General features: G+C 42.8%; 1 protein-coding gene across 1 annotated transcript in view; it reads left to right on the forward strand.

The window, feature by feature from the left end:
* Positions 1-17,947, forward strand: part of CMYA5 (cardiomyopathy associated 5) — a 71,312-nt gene that overhangs the window by 18,745 nt on the left and 34,620 nt on the right. The window contains exons 3-6 of the mRNA XM_083151626.1: positions 3,361-5,384; positions 10,007-10,102; positions 11,161-11,394; positions 15,897-15,919. Of these exons, the coding sequence (XP_083007752.1) occupies positions 3,361-5,384; positions 10,007-10,102; positions 11,161-11,394; positions 15,897-15,919 (2,377 nt within the window). The remainder of the gene's footprint in view (positions 1-3,360; positions 5,385-10,006; positions 10,103-11,160; positions 11,395-15,896; positions 15,920-17,947) is intronic.

Consider the following 17,947-nt stretch of genomic DNA (forward strand, 5'->3'; position numbering starts at 1 on the left):
GAGGGGGCTAGGGCTGACCCCATAGCGGTCCCCGATCGTTGTAGGAAATATTCTTTCATGTAGAAAAAGTGATTCTGACGTAAAACTATCTCCGCTAATTCTAATAGAAATTCTGATGGTGGACCGCTATGGAGACCCTTTTGTAGATTAGCCCTCAATGCATCCAGACCACCCTGATGGGGGATCATTGTATACAATGAGGTGACATCCATAGTCACAAAAAAGGCAGAATCAGGAATACCACCCAAGGTTAGGACTTTCTCGAGAAAATCGGAGGTGTCCCTTACATAACTCCACATATTTTGAACATACACCTGTAAAAAACTGTCAATATAGGTGGCTAACGGTTGCAGCACGGAACCCACCGCCGATATAATCGGACGGCCAGGTGGATCATCCAGTCTTTTGTGGATCTTAGGTAACGTATAAATATACGGACAGACTGGATGATCCACCTGTAGATAGGTCAAAGTATCCTTATCAATCAAGTTAGCCTGCAGACCACGAAGCAGAACAACATCAACCAATTTTTTGATATTATACATCGGGTTGGTATTAAGTTTTTCATAAGTATCGGAGTCTGCAAGCTGTCGCCGAATTTCGGCATCGTATGCCATCCAATCCTGCACAACAACTCCCCCACCTTTGTCAGCCTGACGAAAAACAAGTTGTCTGTTTCCCATCAGGCTACGCAGGGCTGAGCGCTGTGGTGCGGAAAGGTTGTCATAATGTGGCAATAAATGGTGATTGGACATCTCCTGCTCAACAAGCCGCGTGAACGTGCGAATGCTAGGATTCGCTGAGCCAGGGTCAAACGTGCTGTTCTTCTTAAATTTGTTGACCTCTGACATTTCCTTAGTCTGGGGTCCAAAAAACTCCCGGAGGCGCAACTTGCGACCAAATTTAAAATTATCCACAGACCAATCAAATTTATTTGGTCTAACCGTCGGGACAAAAGAGAACCCCAAACTAAGGACTTCAAGTTCAGCCTCTGTCAGCTCCTGGCTGGAGATATTAAACACCAATTCACCTATTTTCCCTTTCCTCCTCTTCTTCTTCCCCCTGCCGCCCCTCCTCGTGGGGTATTTGTTGGGCGGTGCGAGGGATCCGGGAATTTGCGTGTGACCCTTCCTAAAAAAGATGAAGATGACGATGCCGATGAGGCAAAGTCTCTAGGTGGTCTCCCTTCACCCTCCGAATTAGATTGGGAAGAGCTGTGATATGAGAGATTAGGTCGGGATCTGAATGGACGGGTGTCACCCCTATTCTGGAATTTCCGAGTTTCACCCTTCAGCCACCTGTATACCTGATGGTTGGTATAGTCCTGATTAACAACCTCTAGTTTTTTCTTTTTAAATGTTATGAGGTCGTTCTGGTAGGTGCTAATTTGTTCACCAAGTTTCTCAAGCCAATTTGTGCTGGAATCACCAGCCAAAACTGGCGCAGAGGCTGAATTGAGGACAGCAATTTCACTCTTAATTTTAGTCAATTCTATGCCAACCTCCTCGATTACCAAAAGGAGGAGATCAAGTGAGCATTTGTTCAACACACCACACCATCGGGTGCAGAAGGCAAGGTTACCACGCCCGATAGTGGGTGTGTTGCTCACTCGAAAACCTCTCGGAATTCTTTTATTCCTATAGTAATCAGACAAAAACTGACCATGAAGTGTCAAATCAACCTCTCTCTTTCTAAGCTTGAGAAGCTTATGGTATAGGTCAATCGCCTTATCATCCGGTAAGGATGAAAATTCAGAATGATGGAATAAGACCTTCTCGGCCTCGTCATCCGTCAAGGAGATCAGTAAATTCTGGGCTCTATCAAGAGTCGCATCATCAAGCATAGAGATTGGAGGCTGTGACATAATCAACTCAAATCCAAAAACACAATGTAGCCAAACAAGATATACATGCACAACTATATGAGCCAGAGCAAACTATTAAACATGTAAACAATAAATCTTGTATAGACAAAAAATCTTCTTTTTAAAAGGCAAAAATTGATGGGACACCGAGGACTGAGTACACACTGAGCAATTCACCTCAAAAATTGGACACTCTAGAAAAAATCTACTAATAGACAGTGCTGAAAAAGGCAAGAAAAATATTAAAAAAGCTAATTACCACGTAGATGTGATGCAGCTTTGCACACTCCTGGATGCATGCAGAGTCCCAGTTCAAAAGGAAATCCGTGCTTTAATTTTCTTCACAACCCTAGTAAGGGTAATATAGGTGCTGGAACAAGGAGATATCCAAAACAGGCAAAGTCCCCATATATACTGGTAGGAGGATCCGCACACAGGTAAGTCACAGGACAACAGGGGGTGCTCCACTTTAAGGGAATCGGAATCCCAAATATACTTTTGTTTGTTGGAAGCAGGCACTCACCAAAAACAAATTCAGAGCAAGTTGAAATAGATGGTTTAATCAATCATCATGTATGTCGACGTTTCGATCCGCCACAGGGATCTTTGTCAAGACAAGATGTGTCACAAACGAGACAGGCAGCACCAGGGAGTGTACATGTATGGTGTCAGTGGTCGGCTTTTATGGGATCACTAGGCTTAATAGGGATACACCCACTTCCTGTTAAACAAAAAGCAGGAAGTAGGCTATAAAGTACCATAAGCATTAATCTAAAGGACTCAATTACATAACATAAAGGAAGCCCTGTTGGCGATTAGCATCTATCAGGAGTTTCTCATATGTGGCTGGTGTATAAAATGGTCAATTTAGAGGAAAAAACGCAAACAAACGAGACAGGAAGCGGCACAATTGGCAACCTAGGATACAGTTGTTGGCGGTCTAGAGCATCGATATAGTCACAAGTGTTTCAGACAGATTTGAAATATTCCCAGCACAACCTGCCAAGTACTATTCCATTAACATATCATAATCTTCTTAAAGTCACCTGTTTATAAGTTGCTAGTATTCATAGCAGGGTATGCAGTACTTGTGTAGTTTCACGGCGCCCGATATATCGGATGTGATATTGGCCGATATATCGATGAGATCCGATGCGATTTTTAACTGTTCATAACCCCACTATCCACTACGCATGGAGTTGATTCTATATAGTGTGGCGAGCCACCGAGCCCGAAGCGCGGCGTGCGGATGCGGATTACTGCGCTCGCCACACTGTATAAAATTAACTCCATGCGTAGTGGATAGTGAGGTTATGAACAGGTCAAAAATCGCTTCGGATCGTATCGATATATCGGCCAATATCATATCCAATATATCGGGCGCCGTGAAACTACACAAGTACCGGATATGCTGTTGTAATGAGCACAGCTGATCCTGTTTATGTGTCTTGGCTAATAAGGTAGTCACTTATCATTATTAATGTTTTATCTTCCAGAACCTGCACCTGAAGCAGCAATCAGCAACATTCTGAAAAGTGACCGTGCTGGTTTATCCTCTCGCCCATCAGATACTGTACCAGAAAATCAAAGGATCAAACCAGTTAAAAAACAACCCCCAGAGCTAAAGACCATGACATATTCAAAATATAAGGGACGCATCCCACAATCATTAGCCGAAAATCCAACTGTGATTACATCAAGTAAGCACGATATTGACAGCTATCCACCTTATGTCCTTTTAGATTTAAGCAGTGTTTTAGAAAACATAGCTAAATTGTGTAACCCATCAAAAGATGCGTTGGCACAAAATAATGTAAATGCCCCTCCCACCACAGAATCAAACGTGTTCAGTATTGTTTCCGATGGGTCAGAAATATTGAACATCATGGCTCCAGATCTTATATCTTCCATTGACCAAGAAGCTAGTAATGTCATGCTAGATAGGTTGGAGTACTTGGAGGAAAACCCAATGCTCATTCCTAAACCGCTGTGTAATGACGACGAGGTTTTACCAAATAATTATGAGGAACCTGATGAGAAAGATAATGAGACATCTGATGAGGACGTGAAGACTAGAAATTCTGAAAATATACAAAATGCAAATCCAGAAAAAGCTTCTAATGAAATAGATTACTTTGAAAAATTTACTTTAATTGACACCAAGATACCTATCGATCTAGATTTTAAAAAATCAACTCAAGAACTTGACATAGGCCATGTTACAGTACAGCATCAACCTCTTTCTGTTGAAGGTGACGTGTCCTTTGATGACTCCTACTTGCTACAGTCTTTAGATGAATCATTCTATGGTGTATCTGAGAGTGAAGATGGCATCATTTTACATCGATCTTCTGATAAATCTATCACAGAGGAAGAGATGGAACAGCAAGGTAAAGGAGTGAAGACAAATGGAGTGTCCTTATTTAGTGCGGAAGAGGGTGTATTGGCCAAATCATATTTTTTCCCCACTTCTTACCCAATAAACCCAGAACTTTTAGAAGAACCTCCTGCCTTGTCTTTTCTTTACTCTGACCTTTATGAAGAAGCAAGAGGATCTAAAACTAGAGAAGGGCACGATAACTCAGATGCAGAGAGCACCACTTCTGTAGCCACTTTCCATAGTAGAATTTCTGATGATGATGGGACAGGAATCTATTTTGAAAAATTTAATCTTAAGGATGATATTCCTGAAGGGGCTGGCCAACCAGAAGAAGAAGAAGACGACTTCTACAGTCAGGAGGACAGTGAAGAGGAACAATATTTGAGTTATGAAGATCTGCCAGATGAGTCCTATTTTGATAAAGAACATCTAAAGTCTACAACAAACAAAGAAGAAAAAAGCCCAACGGTTTTCTCAAAGATAGATTGGTCAGAGAAATCCCAAACTAAGGACACTGCTACCTTGCTTGATGAGACTAATACAACAGTTTTGTCCCAGGAAAGTTTAGGCAGTAGGCAAAATGTTGATTATGCTGTGGAAGAAACCCTGGACAATAAGCAAAAAACTAATGTTAAAGTTTCTGACTATGAACAAAAAGAAAATGCATTGCAATACAAACAGAAAGCCAAGACAGATGATAAAGCTGACTTGGTAAATGATAGAAAGAAATTACCACCAGAAGAAAGGCCTGTTATAGTAGAACAAGAATGTCTTGGTGATGATGAGGAAATTGCTGAGTCTTTAGATTATGTCATTGTTTCTCAAGATGACCTTGAAGAAGATGACATCTTCGTGAAGGAATTAACTTTTGAAGATCAAGACTCCTTGGAACATGGGAGCGAGTTGTTTTTGGATGCTGTGCATGAATTCCCACAGGGACACGAAGAAGCTGGCTTTGAGATTATAGAACATATACCAAATACAGCTGAGGTATCAGAACATCCCCAAGAAGAAGACAACTCCCAGGTTGACACATATTGTAACACTTGTAAAATTCCTATAGTAGCTATCGATAAGATTTTTGGAGACCACAAGAACCACGATGTGACAACCTTAGACAATGCAGTGAATTTACTCACGGTAAGATTTTCATAGATTCATATTCATCTATAGATAATTAATGTTCTATTAGCCAAATAAATGATTTGGTGAAATATTTAGATGTTAGAATTCATATAACATGATATTTGTTGTTTATTAAGTCCTACGAATGATACTTTATGTACAAAGAAGATAAATAGAAAAATGACCCTGTCCCTGTAAATTTTTTAAATTAGGCAGTCTCAGAAAATAAATATGCTTCGTAGCCTTCGTAACCTTCTGTAAGTATAACAGACCAAAAATTGGTCCACTGTCTCCCTTGAAGGGATAAATCAAACGTGCATAAAACAATATAGTATAAGAATATATCTATACATTTAATACTAAAATACAAAAATACAGCAGTATACACATGTAAAATGTATACACATGTAAAAATATGTAATAGCAAAAACATTTCAATGCAGTTAGCGATGACAATCCTTATTAGCCACATATTGTCCATCTAATGAGTGTTAGTATTAGATAGTATGCCAGAAAATTGTTAGATGTCAACATCCCACCAGAATAGGCAGCCAGTCAAAAAGAACAATTCTATAGCATTTTCCTTCTGTTCATCCACTGCCCAATTATAATCTTTCTTCATTGAACAATGAAAATTTGGTGTGAGTGATGTCCACACCAAATCCTGACTGGCCGGACTCAGACAGGGGGGCGAGCACAACAAAGCCCCTTGCGGGGGAGAATAGCCAGTGGTCGTCGGGAGCCCGAGTGTCAGGGTTTTGACTGTCTGGATCCCGACGTCGGGGTAATGACTGTCGGGAAACTGTCCACCCCAGTTGTCTATTTGAAGTCCTAGATCCTTTTCCCATTTCTGATTTACCCAATGCCACTCCGTTTAGGTTCTGGTTATGTCTTCTGAGATGCATAACCGTGCATTTATCCACATTGAACGTCATATGGGAATCTTGTTTTTAAAGTATGTTAAACTTTAATCTGACCATACTACTAGATTCAAATTTCATCTGCTGGTAATCCATGTGAACCATGTCTCAGAGCCAAAACAGGATGTTCGCAGCAGCAGTAGAGGTGTGTGCTGGTTTACCTGTGTGCTTGTGTATCTAGGCTAGTGACCAGGGCTCTTTCCATTTGTATGTATTGCTAGTGACCAGGGATCTGTCCACTTGTGTGTTTAGGTAGTGATTGGTGTCAGGGAGGGAATGGATACATTAATCTGAGAGTTGGATAATGGCAGAAGGTTGCAAATTTACAGAACAGTGATGAAAGGCTCATACTGATGCAGGATGACTGTAGTGTAAGATGTACCTCTGTATAAATCAATGGGCCTAATTCTGACCCGATCACTGCTGTGTGATTTCGCAAAATGGCCGATTTCATGCATGCATCTGGGCCGCAATACACCTGCATGTCGCCATCCAGTTAAGGAATCCTGCTGATTGTTAGCTGTTCCCAAGGTGATTGACAGGAATCTGGCATTTGGGGGTTGTAACCGGCTGTTTCATGTGCGTGTTGAAAAAAAACGCAGGCATGCCAGAAAAAACATAGGCATGCCCAACCGTTTTAGGGATGTCAGCTCTGGCCTCAATCAGGATTATGTCTCCGTAGCCACCGAGTAAGTCCACGGCTACTCAGAGCCTGCGAATAGTGATGACCAATTGGAAAATCATTTCATGTTAAGCGGCTTACGAATGGTTTTGGAAATATTCGCACGGCTGCGAAGTCTTTGGTAGTCAAATGCATCTATTTGCATGGCATACACACACTGATGCGCGAGGTGGGATTTCACTCTGGTGGGACAGCATTTACCTGATCCCTGGCCAGTGCAAAAAAGCAGCCATGCGATCAGGTCTGAATGAGGCCCAATGTGTGTACATCCAACCAAGTCTCTCTAAAGCTGGGTGCACACTAGACCACATGCAAACAATATGATGTAGCTCATGATTTCCCATGAGCTCTCTGGAACTCCCGGATAAACTATATATTTTATGAAAACTGAAACCTTTCACAAAAGATGTCTTCAGAGATATGGTACAGTGTCAACATCCAGTATAGTTGTTGACGATATTCGCAGATTGAGCTGCGGATGACAGAGGGGGATGATAATAATATAAGGCCTGAATATTGTTTTAAAAAATAATCTGTGTACTTATCTTTAGATGCACTTAATATTTAGCTGTTGCGCATGGGTTGTAAATGCAATATGACTGGAGCTTGACTGGCAGAAAGCTGGCATTTGGGGGAGGAAACCTGAGATTTTCTGGGTGTGTGTAGAAAAAAAAACATAGTTGCACCCAGGCATTATTTTTAGGGTGGTCTGTGACGTCATCGATGACCACCTCCAACCTGTCCGAGTCACAAATTAGTGGAATCTTCAGACCTACTCACAAGTACACAAATGGCAAAAACTCTTCAATGGGTTGGAATTTAGATTTGCGGTTAGCGGTCCATTCTCAATTCTCTTGCAAAGTAGCCTGGGAGGTTTTCTCTATCTGTCTGGGCAGCATCTTTCTCCGTGCAGTCCAGTACAAAGTCTCACATTAGTCATCCATTATCCTCCAATTTCCTAAAGAATTGTATAATGTGTTTGGCACATCGGTGGGAAAACATGTAGATTCTTGAAGATTTCATATTTATCTGTGTTCTTCTATCTACAGTATATAGTTTGTTTCCTCCATGGTATCCGGTCAATACGTAGACAGTGTCTAGGATGGCAGTCAATATCTCAACTCTATATGGTTGACATGCATGTAGATGACATGGTCAAAACAAACCTAGGCTAAGAGAGCCAATTGGGCGCAGATATTACAAAATCACCCTTGGATAGGGACAATTAATATTAATCAAGTAGGACTAATGGCTGCTCCCAAATAGCAAACTATATATCAAGAGAGCGACACACAATTGGAGAAATTATTATCGTTAGGAGGAGTTAACCATTGTACATATAATCTTCGACATGGTCAAAAGGTTGACACATGAAAAGGTCAACATTAGGTTTTTTTTTTTTAAATGGTTTCTTTTTTTGCACTTTTCCATACTTTATTATTTATGGAACTGCGATTGGTAATGGTAAAGTGCTCTTGCCCCATATATGGGGAGTGAAGTGAGTCCTGCTCGGGGACTGGATACACTCATTTGGGGTCCATGTGCCAAAATCTACAAATTGTCATAAAAAAAACTCATGTTGACCTTGACTTTTTGTGCCTGTTGACCTTGTCCATGACCTAGTCACTGTTGACCTTTTGGTTGTGGACCCCTTGTACCATAACCTTCTCCTATTGCATTATTACAGAGGGTAAGGCAGACATTTTAATTGTTTTGAGTTGTTCTGTGTAATCCTTACATCAGTCCCTGCCTTATTGGAGCCAGTTATTTTTGGGCAAACCTAGGCACCTGGGGGAAACGCACCCAAACATGTAGTATATAAAAACTTCACACAGATAGGCCACACTACACTGAGGGGCAGATTCAATTAGCTGTGGTGTCTACTACACGGGTAGAGATCTGGGTTTTATGTCTGATGCTAATCAATGATTATGCATTTTACCCACATGGTAAACCCATAGCAATCACACATTAACTCATAGAGTCAACATTAAGTGCTGGGAACTATGGGGTGAATTGACGAAGATGGGTGTTCTATTGAAGATGGGATGTGGTCTAAAACAACCAATCAGATTTGATCTATCATCTTCTAGAAGGTGCTAAATAAATTAGAAGTAGAATCTGATCCCATTCAATAGCGCTCCTGCAGAGGTTGTACTTACTCAACGTTAAGTGCACCATCAGGGGCTTAGTATGTGGGGTATCAGAACTGCCATAATGCAGCAATACTAACCACCATGCCACTGTATCATTACAGAGTCCTTACACATTTTGCTCTTATTTACTGGTAAAATGTTGGCCCAGAAAAGGTTCCTGATTTTGTCATAGTTAAGGAGAGGTTCAACAGTAGCACTGGACCCCATATTTCTGGTGTTACCGGCTAGAACATAATCAAGCTATGAAATCAGGTTAAAACACATTATAAACGTCAAAATATATGATATTTCTAGGAGGATAAGGCTTATTCCAGTATTATGATAGTAAAAGGACTCTTGTGGGTTATGCTTTTTTCATGCTTTTTTAATTAGACCAACATATCAATTATTGCTTTAAGCCATACAACCTTGTATGGTATAGCGTATTATTGAAGAGTGTTCCAAGTGGCTACGAACCGTAGTTGGGTAGATCCAAAAAGTCTTATAGTCAAATCCTCAGGTGTGGTATGGTTACGACAGTCAGGATTCCAACGGTCAGTATACAGACATTGGAACCCTGACCGCTGGAACTCGGAGCACAAAGAAGCCCCTTGCAGGCTCGGTGGCTCACTGCGCTCACCACAGGTTCAATTCTCCCTCATGGGGGTTGTGGACCCCATGGGGAGAATAGCCCCTGTTTGTCGGGATCCTGACTGTTGGGCATTTGATCAGTCAGAATTCCGATGTCTGTATACTGACCGTCGGGTTCTCGAATGTCGGGATACTTTCTTTTATTGTGTATACAACATTGTGCTACTCTTAATTTGGTTTGCACTTCCAATTACAGTCAAATATTTGATTCTTCCTGTTGTAGTAAATACAGTAATTGTTTGTTTACAGAGGGATTTGGAAGCTCTATTAGGAAAGCTGCAGGAGAGCTCCTTGAAAACAGAGGACTTTGTTACCCGCGTAGAGGCGCTGTTTAATGATGTTGAAGTAAGTATCCTTCTACTATTTTTCTATCAATATTTTTTAGCCTCATCAGACTTCTACTTAATTTTGTCCAACTCCACATTAATCACTGAATTTAGTAAGCCTGCCAAAGAGCCATTTTCTTTCATATGTTCTCTTATGTCATCTACAACCACAGTATATATCACGGCCAGATTATACTTTATACTGTACTGGGCCCGCCACACATTTGGGGCAGCCCCTAATGTTTGGCAACCCCCTGCTCATTGACCCGCAGCACCTGCTGTGATTAACCTGGACAGGCGTGCAGGCAGCCGGTGACAGCAGGCAAATAATGCAGTCCTGGCTGCCACCTGCAGGCCCATCCAGGTTGATCACAGTGGGTCCCACCTCTACCTCTACACTTACACCCAGCCGCCCGCCTGCCCACGGTCATGCCCACATCCAATCCCCTGTGGACACAAGCATCTAACTCCCCCTGGCACTGAGCATGTAACTCCCTCTGGCTATGAGCATGTAACTCACCCTGGCACTGAGCATGTAACTCACCTGGCACTGAGCATGTAACTCCCCCTGGCTATGAGCCTGTAACTCCCCTTTGCAATGAGCATGTTACTCCCCCTGGCAACAAGTAAGTAATCCCTGGCAATGAGCATGTAACCCCCTGGTAATGGCATATAACCCCCTGACAACAAAGATTAACCCATGGCAATGAGCATGTAACCCCAGGCATCGAGCAATTTTTGTATCATATTTAATGGGTATTACGCTGTGTGGAATCATATGTAATGGGCATTATGGTGTGTGGTATCATATGTAATGGGCATTATGCTGTGTGGTAAAATATATGTAATGGGCATTATGTGAGTGGCATAATATGTAATGGCCATTACTGTGTGTGGCATAATATGCAATGGGCGTAATCCTGGTGCAATGTGTCAAAGGAGCTCTACCTGGCACTGTGTGTAACTTATCTAACTTTCATTGCTAATGGCCCCCACAAGTTTGTTGTCCAGGGCACCCACAGGCCTTAATCCGGCCCTGGTATAAGTAATTCTAGTTTTATATTATGTCTGTTGTAGAAAAATTGTGCAGAAGCAGAGAAACGTTTGGTAGAGGAGAATGACAAGATGGTTGAAAAAGTGGTGGCCCGACATAAGGAGAAGAAGGAGAGCTTTGAGGAGGTGAAGAAGATGAAGATGGACTTCTTGTATGATCAGATGGTTAGTTTTCAGCAGAATGTGGATTCAGCAAAGGAAAGCCTGGAGAAAGCAGCCAAGGAGGTGGATGAGCTGGATTCTGTTGCGTTTCTGAATGTAAGTCCAACCGACTGTCTATATTTTCATATCAATTGTTTTCTAATTTTACTGCTTTATGTCTTATAAACATTATCTTTAATACAAAATGAGAACAAACTAATTTAGACATAAATAGAGTCTATCCGCAGCTGGCACCACTTTGCTTTGTTGTTACACTCATTCAGTAAAGCCCATAGATTTGTCTCCTCTGTGACCAGTGTCGGCCTGGCCCACAGGGACACAGGGGAAACCACCGGTGGGCCCCACTGCCTGGAGGCCCCCACCTCCAAATTGTGCACATGAATTATACATTTATTACATTATACTACACAGAACTATGGCCCTTATTCTAGTTTAATTCGGACGGAGTCGTATTTCGGACAGGAACCGAGTGTTCTTAGCCCCGCAGTCCCAGGAGTGCTTTGCGCGAGTGAGCGCGCGTGCCGGTGACGTCACCGGCGCGCCTGGGAACTTGCGCAAAGCACTCCTGGGACCGCTGGAAACGCCGGAGACGGGCCTGCCGTGGACGCCGGAGGACTCCATGGACGCCGAGGGACCATCGGGGACCCACCAGGGGCAGGTAAGTATTGCTAAAAAAAAATTATTCCAAAAACCGGAATATTCCCTTATTATATTCCCGGATAAGGGATACTCAACCTGTATTATATTCATCCTAATCTGACCATGGCAAATGCACTTGGAGCTGTAATCCTTACCAAGTAACAGGTTATAAATCACAATGAGATTTTGGGCGGTATTCAATCCAGGATTCCGACTGTTGGAACGTCCCAACAGTCGGAATCCCGGTCCATTTTCACTCGCTCAACAGATACTCAACAGTCGGAATTCCTGACGAGTGTCAAAAAGTGGCCGCGGATTGTCGAAAAAACGGCTGTGAATTTGACAATCCACGTCCATTTCCGAAAACACAGATCCGACTTGTTTTAAAGATCTGTTTTATCGTAATCCACCTTCAATGCTGTCAGAAACGGCAGCATTGAAAATGTGATGGCCGCTATTTCCCTTGTCGGAAATTGCGGCCAAGATTGAATTTGCCCCATATTGAATATAATATAAATAAATTGAGTAAAACTAGCAGCGGTAAACCCCAATTTATGGAGAAGTCAAGGCTCTTACCCACTTTAACAACACACCATTCACTAAATAATGGTATACATTTTACTACTATCATACTGATGTAATGAGCCTCATTAATGGCTGCAGGGTGGGATTATATAGCAGTAATGATGGTGAATACTGTTTAAATGAAAATGTAACAAGTTAAGAGAAAAGTAAAATAAAAATATGCTAGAATAGTGAGACCCTCAGCCTGGAGGTCTCCAAACCCTAATGTGCACCAGTGTCAGGCTAAGCACAGGGCTGAATTCCCTTGCAAAATCGGGCTATCAAGTCCCAGAAAGTGTAACACAGGATTATTGTAATTGATTTACACACCCCAAGGTTCCTCTAGAAGGGGTCTCCAAGTGCAAGTTACACACTGGGCCTTATTCTGCTTGGTACGGTGGGACCGTATACGGGCGGATCGGGTTTTTCAACTGCGCATGCGTAGCTTTCGCAATGCGCAGGTGCAGCGACCTCACACCGCTCACGGACGGGTCTCTCCGTGCGAAAAAACCTGTCCGCAAGAGTACGGTCATTGTGGGCGGCATGGGGGCGTTTTAAGGGGAGCGGCCGGAATAATGAGAAAACTGGCCGTAAACATGGGCGTACACGGGGGTGTGCACCAAAAATGTATGGTGCTACAACCGCTCGATCGGCGAACGCACCGTGCATTTTGGGCCAAAAACAGGCGGACGCCAAAGATAGCTCCAGACCACCCCTAGAGATACCGTATGAGAGCGGACGCCTGGGTCTTCTAATTAACGCTGATTACTACACCTGAATGTAATAAGCAATGCTGCAGCCTATTAAGTGAAAACCATGATTTCACTACCTGCAAGCCACACACAGACCTCAAACACATTGGAACCTTATCTTTCTACACTTCTCTACATGTAAAGGTTGTTTTAATTTTAGGTAAGATTCATTCTAATACCTGGTTATATATGTCCGGGTAGTTATTTTATAACCATCTACACCCATTCAGAAAGTGTTTTTGTAAACATTAAAAAGCAGGACACTCAATACACAGAAGTCGACATGTGTCAACTTTTTCACTGTAACACCAACTTAACTTTATTTAAAAGTAAAACCAATGTGGGGACACACAGATAGTGATTAAAATGCAACATTAGAACATAATAAATATACATGTAATGAGGGTTAAAATGTTGTTTTTATTAGGGTGTTTATTAAGGTACACAATTGAGTTAATAGAAAACAATTATTGAATAACAGTTAGAATAATTAATTAATTGTCTTAATTATAGTTGAAAGGCAAGATTTTCAGTGCCATATATGTGAAGGGTATGCCACCGTGCACGGACGTACGCTCATTCTCACGATCGGTGACACACGCTGAGTTTTCCATTGAAAAAAGGCAAGACCCGTCCATGCACTGTGGCGCACGCTCAGATATACGGAAGATGTCGGTGTGAAAACGGACAAGACCCGTCCGTATACAGTAGTTAACGGTGTCTAAGAGGAGACCCGTCCGTATACGGTGGCGTACGCTCAAGTGTACGCCACTCCCCATTGTCGGTGTTTGTGACCGTCCGTATGCGGATGTTTTGTGGGCGGACTTACGCTCACCGTCCGCGTACGGGAAACGTACGGTGAAACGGAACGTACGTACGTTGCACCGACCAAACCAGAATAAGGCCCCCTGTTACTGAGCACATGTTTTACAGAGGGGTGTTCTAAATCTGAATATGAAAACACATTTTGTGAGTTTTGGCCACATTCCCATATCCATCTAGCTGTAGAATGTGATACATTCAGGAGCTTGGACTCGGTGGGCAATTCCATCTTTTGATGATGTTGCACAGTAGAAGGCAATTCACTTTTCCATCTTAGAGGGCTTCAGTCAGATGTCTCCCAGTATCTCCTGTGGCGCAAACATCATTCTGCGCATGTGAAGAAATTCACTGAGTCATGGAACCCATAAGTCCTTCTATTTTAAAGGACAGCTGTTATCAGAAAAGTTATGTATGTACTGACAGGTGGCAGGATGTATCGAATCCCTAAGGTGATGCATATAGTAGTGCATCCTGGTGCTCATTCAAGCAGGGGCTAAGCCATTAGCATATGTGCACGCCTAGCATTTCATGGGCGTTCCCATGAAGACTCTGGGCGTACACATGCTAATGCGTTCGTGACACATGTGCAGGGGGCAGGCAGCTGACAACCTGATGTCAGCTGCCCGCCCAATTCCCTGCATTTCTTTGCTCATATGTACGGATGGTCTGGACCACCCTTATATATGCGTGCGCTTTCTACATCATTCGATGGTCGGCGACCATCGAAAGATGGGGGAGGTTCCCACTGGCATGCAAATGGATGTTCATGCAAAACATTCATCCACAAGCCGGGGTTAGAGTGACTCGCAAGGGTGTGAATTCACGCCTGATCGAGTTAACCAGAATAAGGGCCACTGTCCAGTGATTGTACAATGTAACAGTACTTAGAAATGTCCCACCTTTCTGATTCATAAATACCCTTAAATTCCATCTCAAATCCTAAATGACAGTCATTAGATGCGTTATGGTTGAAATTTTGGTACTTGTTTCCTATCTGGGCGCCCATCGCGGGGATCGCGGGCATCGCGGCCAGTACATTAACGGTCGCGACGCGATGCCCGCGATCCCCGCGATTTCCCATAGGGTTCAATGTTAAATTGAGTGCTCGCCGCGATTTTGCATTCAATGCTTCAATGGCCGCGATTTGGCCATAGGAATTAATGTTAAATGAGCCTTTTCATACCCCCACTATCCATGTCAGCATGGAGTTGAGAATAGAATAGTGTGGCGAGCGCAGCGAGCCCCGCGGGGCGACGCGGACACCTGTGAAGTCCGCGATGGGCTGCGTTTACCTGTGAAGGTATCCGCGTCCCCTCGCGGGGCTCGCTGCGCTCGCCACACTATTCTATTTTCAACTCCATGGTGACATGGATAGTGGGGGTATGAAAAGGCCCATTTAACATTGATTCCTATGGCCAAATCGCGGCCATTGAAGCATTGAATGTAAAATCGCGGGCAGCACTAAATTTAACATTGAACCCTATGGGAAATCGCGGGGATCGCGGGCATCGCGTCGCGGCCGTTAATGTACTGGCCGCGATGCCCGCGATCCCCGCGATTTCTTTACCCCGCGACGCCCGCGATGGAGATCGTGGGCGCCCAGTTAGGAAACAAGTAGCGAAATATTTGTATGAAAGGAATGCTATTCAATTGTTCTTGCATGATGATCCTCATGTATGTTATTTGGTTGTATTTATCGTGTAATGTGTCAACAAATTTGATAAAAAATAAAAAAGACTTTTCATATATATACACTTTTAAAAAGAATTCTGCAGAGTGTATGTTTGATGTTTAATATTTCTGTATTTTCTTTTTTTTCAGATTCATAATGATATCAATGGCAGGTAGAGTTCCTCTTCTTCCTGCAGTGCAAGGAATGCGTGTGCTCATACTGTAGATAAGCTCTTGCGGGAGTCTACTCACTGGTGACTGGGAATGTGCTGGAAATGTCACACAGAGATTTTATATTTCCTCTTTCAGTCCCAACGCAATTGGGCTATAGGATACATTTTATCAAGAGAGCCCAGTGCATTGTTTTATTATGATTATTATTATTATTATTATGAGACTTTAATACAGCTATAAAGTAGCATATGGATTATTTATTCCTATCTCGGGTATCACACAGATAGTTGCATAATGAACCAAAATGGACCAAAGTTTATAGATCTTTTTTTTTTTTAAATGAAATATGATATCTTTATTTATAAAGTGAAGACATGTTACACAGCACTGTACATGGAGGGGATTGCGACTTAATGACATATATTATTACAAATACCTCCCAACAAATGGACTTGAGGACCTGTGTGCTCCATTCCTAAAGCAGCTGGGCTGCCAACATCTTAACCCTCCCTCCACTGTTTAGATGCTGTTCACATTGGCATGGCATCTATTCAGTATCCAGGACTCTGGTCTGCTGGTGGTTGAGTGCTTACCCACTTGGCCTCACCCCCCTGCCTGCAGGACACTGAGGGGCATGGTGGCATAGCAGGAAAGTGTACAAAAAGCGGGACTGTCCCACTGATTATGGGATGGTTGACAAATATGCAGCAGAAGGTAGAGCTTGCCAATATGAGCTTGCAATCTAAGGGGTATGGGGAAAAACTGATACATTCAATAGCGGGATAACAATAAAAGTTGGTGGTCGGAAAAAGCACGTGTGGCTACTGCCAGATAGAAGCAATGGTGGATCCAGGGGGTGGTTGGTGATAAAGATGATTCCCTTCCCATCTGTAACACTTCCCTCCTGCACTATAGGGGTGTCTGTAATGTAGCAATGCATTGGCACATCAGGCAGGGAGAGCAGAGACTACTGGTGCTCAGTGGCTGCATCCACCTCGGATCATACCCTGTCTAGACCTTGTGAGGGAGGCTGTTGCTGCTGAGTTTCTGCTCTCTAACTGCCCAATGCGTCACTATGTTGCTATATAATGGGCAGGGGTAAAATGATATGGGGGTGGAATAGTGGACAGCTTAGTTATGTAAATTTTGCCTATGATACAGATTGCAGAATCAGTCAGGAACTGGCATTTTGTTGTCACTTCATGGCTGTCTCAACCAGTATGGCATGTACCACCTTGTGACACCACTGCTCTAGGCTGCGACTCAACTGCACTAAAACCTACTGTATATAATATATACAAAGTCACAGATTAAGCACAACAGAATTGGCCTTGAGGAAAGCTGCATATATTCACATTAGAGCCATTATCACACAGATTCTGACTCAGTCGCACACAGTTGTACAATTGCCTCAAATAACAGGGCTCTGTGTAACCGTTTTGTAGCTATGTCATCTATCTACAACAGGCCATTTACCAACAATAAGCTAACAGGAAAATACCCGTTCTCTAGTTCCCTCTTCTAGCAGTCACCATTGATTAGACTCTCCTGCATGAATTACAATCCCAGGCCTATTTGTTGCTTGTTTTCTGGATAATCACTGTTGCTAGCGATTGAATTCCTGTGAGTTGTTTCGTACATTTGTGTTGCTGTGTTTCACTGACCCAATAAGAAAGTCAGATTTTACAGGTCCAGTTCAAATCAGAAGTTCACTTGTTTCTCCAATCAGGGGACACTGGACCAGGGGTTGTTTGAAGGAAAAGTAGGAGACAGCAGCTATTAGACTAATAGAAATTAAGAGAATAGATCCTCCCTTCTAGAACCCATGTCATCGGTGTATGGAAGCTGCATAATTACAGCTGCCTATGCTTCTGGCTTAGTTTTTTGTTTATTTGCAAACGTTATTTCTTGTAGCCTGTGATGTGTACTGTCCCTGCAGCACTATTACCCTTTTATAAGGTAGAGGTGGCCGAGTTGGCCAGTGATGGCAGCTGCCATCTTGCTTGGTTTTCCCTGCGACTCCCCTG

This window comes from Crinia signifera, chromosome 1, assembly GCF_055691185.1.
Source record: "Crinia signifera chromosome 1, ASM5569118v1, whole genome shotgun sequence".
Taxonomy (NCBI): Eukaryota; Metazoa; Chordata; class Amphibia; order Anura; family Myobatrachidae; genus Crinia; species Crinia signifera.